The 13948-nt window shown below is 41.6% G+C and overlaps 1 protein-coding gene across 5 annotated transcripts in view; it reads left to right on the top strand.

The window, feature by feature from the left end:
- LOC110443089 (E3 ubiquitin-protein ligase PDZRN3-like) overlaps positions 1-8128 on the top strand; it is a 192046-nt gene extending 183918 nt beyond the window's left edge. For all 5 annotated transcript variants that reach the window (XM_021487078.1, XM_021487077.1, XM_021487079.1 and 2 more), the window contains one exon: positions 3074-8128. In XM_021487078.1, coding sequence (XP_021342753.1) covers positions 3074-4570 — 1497 coding nt within the window. In that variant the 3' untranslated portion in view covers positions 4571-8128. The remainder of the gene's footprint in view (positions 1-3073) is intronic.
- The last annotated feature ends 5820 nt before the right edge of the window (positions 8129-13948 follow it).

The following is a 13948-nucleotide window of genomic DNA, read 5'->3' on the forward strand; positions in this document are numbered from 1 at the left end:
AATCACTATACGAGGTTATAAAATAAATTTGTTACATGAGAAAAAATTGAAAGGATGGTAAATTTGGTATCAGACAGAACAAATTGGAGTAGTTTCATAGAAAACGTGGGACATTTTGACGCTAAGATGATAGTACGGCAACGTAGTAGTAACAGACGAGCGATCAATGGGGGCAGCATGTTTGGAAGTGAGGCAGTCCCTATCTACCAGAGGCCAATACTAATATAGTCTAATTGTCAAATCACCATGACACCATTTAAATTTTGATGTTATTTTTTCATCAAAAAAAAAATCCAGTAACTATTGTGGTGCTATTTTTTTCCCGATCAAAGTCGCCAGTCTCGGTATGTTGCTTTTGATAGGTCGTGTTTACTTACTGAACCGAGACACATTGTACAGCTGTAATTTCAGAATATAAATATTTTGATTCAGTTTGTAATGTTTCAATGAATTTAATGTGCTATATAATGATCTACCTGATGGGTGACAAACGGCCGCCTGTTGTGGGACAGGTAAGCCAGGTAAAACACACCTGTCCCTCGCTTTGATCCTGTCTTTGTGTACGTGGGATATTGTTTCCTTTGCTTAATATCAATCGCACCTCTTACAGATATTATTGCATGATACAGTTTTTCTATCAAATTAAGACTTTTCAAACAGTGTATCATTCAGTTATCACATTTTCCAGCAGTTGGTATCTTTAAATAAGTAAATTAATCATTTATGTGATACTTTCTTTAAAAAAATTACTAGCTTTACAAAAAAATGCTTACTTTACAAAACTGTTCATACATCTATTCATGATTATTGGGTTAAAACTTTTGTCGTTTTCAATTTCAAAAGAATGTTTTATTGGAAAAAAACTGGCATTGGATACTTCTGTGATCTACACTAATGCTTTATTTGGAGACAATTTTGAACTTAGACTTGGTGAGAAAAGCCCAAATTTGAAAACTCAGACAAGATCTGTGAGGTTATTAGTGTTGGTTAGAGAATGAAGTCACCTGGGAGACGTGAAGATTTGAATTTAAATGTGGAAAATTGTCGTTATTTGAAGTTGATACCAAAGTGTTTTGACTTTGATTGAATTAGGTCAGGTAAAATGGGTTGGTCTGTAAGATAATTTCTTGTTTTGCATTAGATAAGGCCAGATACGTCTTAGTGATGGATGGATATGCCACAAATCTGTGTCCTAAACTTTTGACAAATACGAAAATCAAGCAGATACATTTCCATTGTACGAGGGGATAGTAGATAAAACGGAGAAATTCCTCAACTCTGATTGTGGCTGTGTGGGGCTAATCAGCCTTAAGCAAGAATGAAATTGAGAAATCAGGTTTAATTCTACACATGAAATACAGAAATTGGATCATGTACCAAGTAACGGCATAGTTATGCTGGGGTTTTCTTTCAAAATGACATGTAAATACAGGAAACGCCAGACATAAAAAAGGCCTAATTTTTTTTGCCAAAAATAAATTTGTTTTAGGATTTCCTGGGATAGGTTTTCATACAATCATTTATCATACCGCAAAGTGGAAATATTTCTTCTCCGATAACTCCTCGTTTTTAAGGGTTCTTGATATGTATCACTGTAAACCCATAGATATATAATGGTTTGATGAAACTGTATCTAAACATCAAAGGAAGTGTGGTCTGGGCTGTATCAGACACAACAGATAGCTGCTTCACTCTGCTCACCTGTTCCTTTTGATACAGAGACAGATTCCATCTCACAAGTTAAAAGTCGGAGTGAAAACATTAAGATATCCTGTCTAAGCCACAGTAATACAGTATTCTAGCCTGATAATGTCGGGTCAATCTGGGAAACCACAACCACTAACTTAATGTCATATATCTTTACACTCAGAAAATATACAGGTAAATATTGCTATCATGAAGATGCCAAACTTTGTATGATATCTGTATGATGGTTTGTAAGATATATAGACGTTTGTATTAGTAAAAGAGAAATTTATTCGGGCAGAAAGACTGACCTTTTGTCATTATAAGGTATTGTTGATTATTGGTACCTATACTTCATATGTTGTCCTCGTTGAGTAAAAGATGAACTATTGTCCCCACAAATAAGTACAAAATGGTCAGTTCATGAATTTATATGTGGCCAAATGCTAAGTGATGTATAATAACATGTTGTACATGTGTAGCTTGTGTGTATATCTGTTAGAACATTAAATCTCCTAAAATATTAAAAAAAACACTAAAATGAACCCGAATCAAAGTTTAATGTATCTAGTTCATGCTCAAATTTTGGGAATGTTTCCTTACAATAGTCCAAACATGCATGATATATGTGTATAGATTGTATATATGTATGTACATATTTAATTTTGCATGTAAATATGTAGACTGTGTCTAATTTAGCCACACCTCAAGTTGTTTGATGTGGTGTAACCATGGTGATTAGTGATGCTAGATCTACACAAGCACTCATTACCATACTCATTAACATTTCTGATGAAACATCACTATCTCCGTCACCAATCTCGTCACCGTAGTCGGGCGAGGAGGACATGTGGCGACACCTAACACGGAACAACACGCAAAAAACGCCATCCTCACTCACCTGATTTACATACGTAGTACCGAGCAGATTGTCATTGGTCAGTTAGCTTGGGTTGTTTCTGACTCACACCGGTGTTATGAATGGTTTCGTGTACCTTGTGTACATATACTTAACTCTGTCAGCTCCACGCTAGTAAATCTTTTAAACAAGGGCATTATTAAACATCATTTGTATAGTATGAAAAATTAGTCTTGTCACAACATGATAATTTACTTTATGTCTGTAACATGATTTCTGTGGTCCGTTTTATCAGAAATAAACGCTGATCCAGTCTTGATGTTTACAGGGTCAGAAACATGTCTTAATGAAATATAGCCTTATCTTAGAGTTGCTGTGATGATAAAAATTAAGGATACAGTATTTAGAAAAAACATTAAAATGAAACAACTCAAATGTAGAAACTGCTTTGATATCAAAAGTTAATTAGTGTACTGTGTTTGTGTGTATCTCTCGACAAAGCTAATATAGATATATTCTCTGTTACAGGATGTGTACGAGTCGGAGTTTACCAATTCTCCAGCAGCTACATCAAAATTCCGCCCAAATTACAAGCACCTGAAGGACGAGCAGCATTACAGCGACGAGAGCTTCCTGTCGACAGAGGTGGTGGACCAGGAAGGCATGGTACAGATGATCCCTCCGGATGTGTGTGAGAGATTTCGCGAGGACTTGGCACGTCGGTGTGGGGAGCTGCGTGGTGATGAGGTGCTGGTGAGGAAGGATTCTCAGAGCAGTATAGAACAAGAGTTGGCCATCCTCAACAAGGAGATGGAGGACATACAACTCGAGTGTCAGGAACTCGCAAACGCTCGCATGCGTGACCAGTCCAAGCCACAGAGTCCTCGTGACCAAACACCATATCGTAGTCCCAGAATTGTGCCCCGTATGGGAACACGTCTCGAATTTATGAAACATGTGCAATTATATGACCAAATAGACAATATCGGTAGAAAGGACACGCTGCCCTCTATAAAGGGGCTGACAATTGGTGGTCAGGCATCCTCGGATAAAGGCGACCGTGACGCGTCGACAACAAGTGCTTATAACACAGGGGAGAGCTGTCGTAGCACTCCGCTCACTCTCGAACTTAATCAAACCTCGGATGAGGGGGAGAAAGGATTCAAAAACTCCATGCTGTGTTTAGCCCCCATCCCTAGTGCCCCCACAATGACTTCCTTTAGTGATACAGAAAAACAAACACAGACTCCCTGTAGGTCTCACGAGAGTTCTAGTGAGGACACCTTTTTAGCGGCAAATACTCCATCAGACTCTGTGCCTACTGGTACACCACTACTGCAAGAACAACAGAAAAACAAAATGGGCGAGTCCCTACAGGACTTGTACATGAAATACGCAGATGTGATGTACACAAACCAAGCCAACCTGCAGCACACGATTCAAATACAGCAGAAACTCTTTCAGCAACAGATGGACCAGAAACGGCCACGTAATACTGGACCATATGCTTCAAGTGGCAGTGGGTCCACACACGGACTGCCACCTAGTGGCCAGTCACCTGGCAATGCCACGCCCCCGGGTAGTGGTGAAATGGAATGGGTTGTAAAGCGTCGCCCTGATGGCACACGCTATATCACAAGGCGACCAATCAGAAATAAGATGCTCAAGGAAAGAGCAAAAAAGATTTCTGAAGAGCGATGTGGGATGACAACAGATGATGATGCAATGAGTGAGTTAAAGACTGGACGTTATTGGTCTAAAGAGGACAAAAAACGACATCTAGAAAGATCTAAAGACCATAAAAAACGCAGGGAACTCATGATGAAAGCTAAAATGGAAACTCTGAAAGAAACTGAAGAGAAAAAGGAGGTGAATGTAGTAGAGTTAGGTCACCGTAAGATGATGAAACACAAGGGCAAGAAAGTATTTGATGATTTCACAACTGTGCAGGAGATGCTAGCCCATGGGAGTCGTGTGCCTGAGGGTAAAACGTACAATCCCTTACTGTCAGTGACAACAGTGTGATGTTCGTAGGAGTCACGTTACATTGCTCCGGACACAAGAGATCACAACTTTATATAAGTAGTGTGTTATCATGAAGGCTTAATGTTTTTGGTGTCAAGGAATAAACAGATTAGTTTTGACTTTCTCAGTTTGAGTCATGTGATGACCATGTGTTTCAGGGTATCGTTTCCATGGAAATATACAAACTTACGCAATGTTTTGTTCAATTCAGCTTTCAACCAAAGGATGTTTATTTTGTTGACAACAATCATTTTTGTTTTCTATCTTTGAAAGTCCTTGGGACTTGTTGAATGAATATTATTGAGATGGGAAACAAAGTCCTTGTTACATGTGAATGAATATTAATGAGATGGGAAAGAAAGGAACATGAGATGGACCAGTGTGTTGAAATAAGTCCTGTTTTTAAAGCATTTATTTGACTTTTTGTAAATCAAGGTTTGACCCGACTCCCATCACTATTGAGATAGGACGAACATTTAACAAAGTGCTGTGTTGTGGGAGAAGAGTTATCTACCCTTGAGACAATGTAGGCCACCGTGTCGTGACCTACTCTGTGTATGTCCTATATATATATTGCGATGTAATATTAATGTGCTCTAAGTCATGACAATACAAATGTAATATTATCAATATCATTATTATATTATATATAAATATATATATAAACTTCGAAATGTGATACAATTGTTGCGTGTATATTCTGTATAACATACCATACCTTGAGAGAATTTTACGCCAGACTCGCCACAACAAATCATCAGAAAATATTCAAGTATAACGATTTATTTATTTACAGCAGATCTATGAATATGGATATAAGATCTATGAATATTCATTCTTGGATTATGAATGAATAGCAATAGCAGATATGTGAATATTAACATCAGACCTATGAATATTGATATCAGACCTATGAATATTCATTATGGATTTATGAATAATAATAATAGCAGGAGTATGACTGTTGACATCATATCTATGACTATTGATACGAGGTGTATAAATACTGTTACTGGAATTACAAATAAGAATGGTAGGGATACGAGCTTTGATATCACATGTATGAATATTGATAAAAAGAGATTTGACATTCATACTGGAATAATGGATATAAATAGTACAGGGGATGTTTATTTATTGATACATGTACTTTAAAGGGGTTTTTCTGCAGGATTTTAATTTTTGTCCCCCAAAATAAACAACAAACTAATCCATGCTTGCATACTTTGTGCCATGTCAACCAAACACGATAGTGATGCTGCAAAATTGTTCATTATTGCAAATCTGCAAAAATGAGAAAAAAAGAGATTTTGAGAATATCAGATCTATGATTATCGATAGAAAATGTACAGATTTTTGATTCGTCAGATCTATGAAAATTTTGTTCTATCTGAAAATTACAAGAAACTTCGGTGTTCAGTATTATCATTTATATTTTTGAATATTTTCTGGTGATTGTTGTAGTGTGGTCTCAATGAATCTGATTCTACAGATTGAAGAGATAGAAAAACATGAGGAGAGGAACGATAAGTTATTTACAGTGTGCTGGGTGAGAGTGGAGTTCAAGTATAGTGTGTTGGGCGTTAGTCTGCGCGATTGTTTGTTGATGGAAAGTACGACTGAGGGAAAAATGTAAGAAAGTATGGATGGGAATACATACTCAGAGGCTTGTATGTAATAAAGGTATGACTGTTGAATTACAAACAGGAATTTCACCTCTGTATGGTTGGCTTAGCAGCCAGTCCCCTTAACCAATCGAACACAGCCTTCATGTAGGTGTCATCTATCACTGTATTTTATCTGGTTATCTCCCTTTACTGTAAAATGTGTGTAGAATTCCTTTTAGAATACTGCAATCAAGAAAAAGAAATATTAGAAATTTCCTGATGATGATTTCAATCCTGAAAGTGACATATGCATGAAATCTTATTATCTGGAAAATGAGCTTTTCTGAGTCGATGACCTTTGTTTTGGAGTATTTATGAGTATAAGTAATTACCAGAATCTTGGCCTGTGGGATTAAAAATCTACACAACATAATTGTCATTTTGTCATGAATGTAAAAAAGCAATTATAAATCAATATGGACATTTTTGGTGTTGTAAATTCTGTACAATTACTTATATAAAATTCATAATCTGTTATTGTGAACAAAACATATTGATTATGTCACAAAAAGCTTTTAAAGAAAAGTAATAATAAAATTTTCATGAGCAATTTAATTTCTTTTTCAAATTAACAGTTTTTCATTTCTTATATATACAAGTAGAATTATCTTTTAAAATCTCAATAGGTCTTTTTTATCAATTTGTTTGTACAGTTAAATTTTTTTGTGTAATCATTCTCCAGATATCTGTAGTGAAACCAAGTCATGCATTGCCCCATACCAACCACAATCCTGTGTGGGACATGTTAGAAAATGCCTCCTACCCTTCTGTGTCTCGGCCCCCTCCCCCCAGTTCGTGTATCCTGTTGCTAGCCTGGTGATCTTTGAAATACTAGTATGTTTATTGTGAACATGAAATGTTGTCTATATGGTTCTGATATTGTTATGGAAATCCTGTTGCCAATGAAGCGCTCTGTATTTGTAGTCACGTCAACAGTTATTGCAGTTTGTGCACACAGTATAATATTAATATTGGCTAGGCCAGTGTGCACTTAGGTAACAAGTGCTGTCCAGGTCCTGCCTGGGTCTAATGAGTACTGCCTGGGGTCTGAACAAGTGCTGGTTAGGACCGTATAAGTACTACCTGGGTCTGAACAAGTGCTGGTTAGGACCGTATAAGTACTACCTGGGTCTGAACTAGTACTGTACAGGGTCTGAACGAGTGCTGGTTAGGACCGTGCAAGTACTTCCTGGGTCTGAACGAGTACTGTCCCGGTCCGTATAAGTACTACTTGGGTCTGAACGAGTACTGTCCAGGCCCGTATAAGTACTACCTGGGTCTGAACGAGTACTGTCCAGGTCCGTATAAGTACTGTCCAGGATCTGGACAGATATTGGCCGGGCCAGAATAAGTACTACCTGGGTCTGAACGAGTACTGTCCAGGCCCGTATAGGTACTGTCCAGGATCAGGACAGATAATGTCTGGGCCAGAATAAGTACAAACTGGGTCTGAACGAGTACTGTCCCAGTCTGTATAAGTACTGTCCAGGGTCTAAACAAGTGCTGGTTATGACCGTATAAGTACTACCTGGGTCTGAACGAGTACTGTCCAGGCCCGTATAGGTACTGTCCAGGATCAGGACAGATATTGTCTGGGCCAGAATAAGTACAAACTGGGTCTGTACACAGTATAACACAGAAAAATGTTGGTCAGAGAGAACAATTGTTGAAGTATGTACATCATCATGTAACATGTATGTGTACACCAATACGACAGCTCTGTCAGTGTACAATGGTATGATGACAACTGTCGGTGTTCATTGCTATGACAACTGTCAAGTGAACACTGGAAAATGAAATTTTGGCCGGATTGATGTGTGCAACCAGTTGCCTGGCCTTTTAAGTGATAAAACTGAAACAATTCAAAATAAATTATTGTTTTATATTTAAATTTGGTGTTTGTTGTCTTTGTTCTGGAGTGAACACTGGATATGAGACTGGAGAGAAGAAGCCCTTAATTAACACTATTAAATCATTACATGATAAAGACTATGACAAGTGTAATGAGTAGGTGGTTAACCCTTTCACCACTGTAAACCTTAATGGACTTATCCAGATCAATTAATGGAAGGGTTAATTAAAGTAACAGGGGTGAAAGGGGTTCATTGTCCTGCGATAATATGTTCCTTGAAGTGAATCTCATGGCTGTCTTGAAGAATAGTAACCAAAAGCATTTATCAGTTGCTATCAACTGATTTAAGGGAAACGTGTCTTAGTTTCATGGATGGACATGTAAGCATGTCTGTTCGTATCAAGTCTTGCAAACCTTGCAGTAAGATTTTCCTTGCAATTTGTAAAGAAAACATACAAGGGGAGGTAACTCTCACAACCATTACCTTGACATTTTGGTGTCCAGGATATAATCTACCAACCTCCAACATTATCAACTCTTAACAACATTTTCTTTATGAGAGTAATTTATAAAAATCAAAATTTGTGAAATGAAGTCACCCTACAGAATAAAACCCTTCTCCTCATCGGATGAAGTAAGCTTAGCACATTTTGGCATTGAACATGCTTGACTTATCATCCTGAGAAGCATATCGAGTTGTTTTTCCTAACTTGGGAAATGTGATTTTTATATAATAACAACAAACCTGTCATACTGGTATAGTTCTTTATATTTTAGAAATAGTGAATTGGAAAACATCGTTGACTATCATAACCAATCATAAATCTTATTATTTTGTTTATCTTTTTAAGATCTATTGCCAGAATGGTTTTTACCTACATATTGATTGACACTTTTTTTCTCCCATTTCTGACCTGAGAACTTGGTAAAAATCGAGAATGACTAATTGAAGGTGATTTTCTAGATACAAGTTAACCAAAGAAAATATCTTAAAATAGCAGTATAGTAAACCAAAGGTATGACTTTCAAATGAAATTAGTTTAGAAAAGCTGAATAGCAAGTTTGTGTAATAATTATTTATTTCCATGAGGCAAAGTAGGATGATGACTGTTTGGCAGTAGATATTATTCTGCTGGACAAAATATCACTTTAATAACATCATATACCACACCAAAAAATTTAAAGTCGACCTTTGTTTTTATGCTCTACCCCCCTACAAGGACAAACCAGACACAGCCAGTAGGGGACCTGTAGTCCATGTACCTCACTGGGTAGACCCCCTACAAGGACAAACCAGACACAGCCAGTAGGGTACTTGTAGTCCATGTACCTCACCAGGTAGACCCCCTACAAGGACAAACTCAGACAGCCAGTAGGGGACCTGTAGTCCATGTACCTAATCATGTACACCCCTTAAAAGGACAAACTCAGACACAGCCAGTATAGATTCTGTAGTCCGTGTACCTCACCCTGTAGACCCCCTACAAGGACAAACCAGACACAGCCAGTAGGGAACCTGTAGTTCATGTACCTAATCATGTACACCCCTTAAAAGGACAAACAAGACACAGCCAGTAGAGGACTTGTAGTCCATGTACCACATCCTGTAGACCCCCCCATAGGACAAACAAGACCCAGCCAGTAGGGGAGTACCACACCCTGTAGACCCCCATAGGACAAACAAGACCCAGCCAGTAGGGGAGTACCACATGCTGTAGAGCCCCTACAAGGACAAACCAGACACAACCAGTAGGGGAGCATCTCACCCTGAAGAGTCCCTACATGGACAAACCAGACACAACCAGTAGGAGAGCATCTCACCCTGTAGAGCCCCTAAAAGGACAATCCAGACACAACCAGTAGAGGACTTGTAGTCCATGTACCACACCCTGTAGACCCCCCATAGGACAAACAAGACCCAGCCAGTAGGGGAGTACCACATGCTGTAGAGCCCCTACAAGGACAAACCAGACACAACCAGTAGGGGAGCATCTCACCCTGTAGAGCCCCTACAAGGACAATCCAGACACAACCAGTAGAGGACTTGTAGTCCATATACCTCACCCTGTAGACCCCCTACAAGGACAAACCAGACACAGCTAGTAGAGGATCTGTAGTTCATGTACCACAATCTGTAGATCTCCTACGAGGACAAACACGATACAACCAGTGGGGGAGTACCACACCCTGTAGAGCCCCTACAAGGAGAAACAGGACACAACCAGTAGGGGAGTACCACACCCTGTAGAGCCCCTACAAGGACAACCAAGACACGGCCAGTAGGGGAGTACCACACCCTGTAGCGCCCTTACAAGGACAAACCACACACAGTCAGTAAAGGAGTACCACATCCTGTAGAGCCCCTATAAGGACAAACCGGACACAACCAGTAGAGGAGGATCTCACCCTGTAGACCCCCTACAAGGACAAACCAGACACAGCCAGTAGGGGAGTACCACACCCTGTAGCGCCCTTACAAGGACAAACCAGACACAGTCAGTAAAGGAGTACCACATCCTGTAGAGCCCCTACAAGGACAAACCGGACACAACCAGTAGAGGAGTATCTCACCCTGTAGACCCCCTACAAGGACAAATCAGACACAGCCAGTAGGGGAGTATCTCACCCTGTAGACCCCCTACAAGGATAAACCAGACACAACCAGTAGGGGAGTATCTCGCCCTGTATATCCCCTACAAGGACAAACCAGACACAACCAGTAGGGGAATACCACACCCTGTAGAGCCCCTACACAGACAAACCAGACACAGCCAGTAAAGGAGTACCACACCCTGTAGAGCCCCTACAAGGATAAACCAGACACAACCTGTAGGGGAGTATCTCACCCTGTATATCCCCTACAAGGACAAACCAGACACAACCAGTAGGGGAATACCACACCCTGTAGAGCCCCTACACAGACAAACCAGACACAGCCAGTAAAGGAGTACCACACCCTGTAGACCCCCTACAAGGATAAACCAGACACAACCAGTAGGGGAGTATCTCACCCTGTAGAGCCCCTACAAGGACAAACCAGACACAACCAGTAGGGGAATACCACTCCCTGTATATCCCCTACAAGGACAAACCAGACACTACCAGTAGAGGAGTATCTCACCCTGTAGACCCCCTAGAAGCACAAACCAGACACAACCAGTAGGGGGGTACCACACCCTGTAGAGCCCCTCCAAGGACAAACCAGACACAGCCAGTAGAGGAGTACCACACCCTGTAGAGCCCTTACAAGGACAAACCAGACAAAGTCAGTAAAGGAGTACCACATCCTGTAGAGCCCCTACAAGGACAAACCAGACACAGCCAGTAGGGGAGTACCACACCCTGTAGACCCCCTACAAGGACAAATCAGACACAGCCAGTAAAGGAGTACCACACCCTGTAGAGCCCCTACAAGGACAAACCAGACACAGCCAGTAAAGGAGTACCACACCCTGTAGAGCCCCTACAAGGACAAACCAGACACAACCAGTAGGGGAGTATCTCACCCTGTAGAGCCCCTCCAAGGACAAACCAGACACAGCCAGTAGGGGAATACCACACCCTGTAGAGCCCCTACAAGGACAAATCAGACACAGCCAGTAGGGGAGTATCTCACCCTGTATATCCCCTAAAAGGACAAACCAGACACAGTCAGTAGGGGAGTACCACACCCTGTAGAGCCCCTACATGGACAAACCAGACACAACCAGTAGGGGAATACCACACCCTGTATATCCCCTACAAGGACAACCCAGACACAGCCAGTAAGGGAGTACCTCACCCTGTAGAGCCCCTACAAGGACAAACCAGACACAGCCAGTAGGGGAGTATCTCATCCTGTATATCTCCTACAAGGACAAACCAGACACAGCCAGTAGGGAAATACCACACCCTGTATATCCCCTACAAGGACAAACCAGACACTACCAGTAGAGGAGTATCTCACCCTGTAGACCCCCTAGAAAGACAAACCAGACACAACCAGTAGGGGAGTACCACACCCTGTAGAGCCCCTCAAAGGACAAACCAGACACAGCCAGTAGGGGAGTACCACACCCTGTAAAGCCCCTACAAGGATAACCCAGACACAACCAGTAGGGGAGTATCTCACCCTGTAGAGCCCCTACAAGGACAAACCAGACACAGCCAGTAAAGGAGTACCACACCCTGTAGAGCCCCTACAAGGACAACCCAGACACAGCCAGTAGGGGAGTATCTCACCCTGTAGAGCCCCTACAAGGACAAACCAGACACAACCAGTAAGGGAGTACCACACCCTGTAGAGCCCCTACAAGGACAACCCAGACACAGCCAGTAGGGGAGTATCTCACCCTGTAGAGCCCCTACAAGGACAAACCAGACACAACCAGTAGGGTAGTACCACACCCTGTAAAGCCCCTACAAGGATAAACCAGACACAACCAGTAGGGGAGTATCTCACCCTGTAGACACCCTAGAAGGACAAACCAGACACTGCCAGTAGGGTAGTACCACACCCTGTAGAGTCCCTACAAGGACAAACCAGACACAGCCAGTAGGGGAGTACCACACCCTGTAGAGTCTCTACAAGGACAAACCAGACACAGCCAGTAGGGGACCTATAGTCAATGTAACTCACTGGGTAGACCCCTACAAGGACAAACCAGACACAGCTAGTAGGGGAGTACCACACCCTGTAGAGCCCCTACAAGGACAAACCAGACACAACCAGTAGGGGAGTATCTCACCCTGTAGATCCCCTACAAGGACCAACCAAACACAACCAGTAGGGGAATACCACACCCTGTATATCCCCTACAAGGACCAACCAAACACAACCAATAGGAGGGGGGGGCGGGATATCTGTAGTTCATGTACCACAACCTGTAGAGCCCCTACAATGATAAACCAGACACAACCAGTAGGGGAGTATCTCACCCTGTAGAGCCCCTACAAGGACAAACCAGACACAGCCTGTAGGGGAGTACCACACCCTGTAGAGCCCCTACAAGAACAAACCAGACACACCAAGTAGAGGACTTGTAGTCCATGTACCTCACCCTGTAGACCCCCTACAAGGACAAACCAGACACAGCCAGTAGGGGAGTACCACAACCTGTAGAGCCCCTACAAGGACAACCCAGACACAGCCAGTAGGGGAGTACCACACCCTGTAGACCCCCTACAAGAACAACCTTAGACATAGCCAGTAGAGGACTTGTAGTCCATGAACCACACCCTGTAGAGCCCCTATAAGGACAAACAGACACAGCCAGTAGAGGACTTTGCTTGTTTGTGACAAGTCTTTATGTCAGGTGGATGTGTCCTGATGAGGTCACTTGTTACCAATAAATGCAACATAAAATCACCATTCTTCTGTATATGTACTCCATAAAGCCATGTCAATCCATCGGTGTGGTGACGGCTGATTTCTCCACAGACCACTAACCTCCAAATAAAGCCTGCTGCTTTTTAATGAGTATGATGAGATGGCCACACAGACAGATTGTATTCCCTAGCCAGGAGTTATATCTCGATGACCAGCAGCTGGGAAATGACCAGCGATTTGTGTAATTGTGAATCAAAAGGCCTAATGGACCTGCTACCATTTGGGACCATTACATGCCTATGGTAATGTTCTACGGACATTGAGTTGCTAAGTATAGGAGGGAGACATAGGAATCTGGCTCATTGTGGTCATTACCTATTATTCTGGGATACGTTTGGTAAAGATGGACGATGGTTTTAGCACTGGAAGAGGAAAGGTGAACACAAGAGACACTGATATATTATAGATATGATAAATAAGGAGTGTTTTATCAGCACCAGAGACATGACTACAGATATGACATACCTCTCCCCACCCCACCCCACCCCCAC

Source organism: Mizuhopecten yessoensis, unplaced genomic scaffold (genome assembly GCF_002113885.1).
Source record: "Mizuhopecten yessoensis strain PY_sf001 unplaced genomic scaffold, ASM211388v2 scaffold716325, whole genome shotgun sequence".
Classification (NCBI taxonomy): Eukaryota; Metazoa; Mollusca; class Bivalvia; order Pectinida; family Pectinidae; genus Mizuhopecten; species Mizuhopecten yessoensis.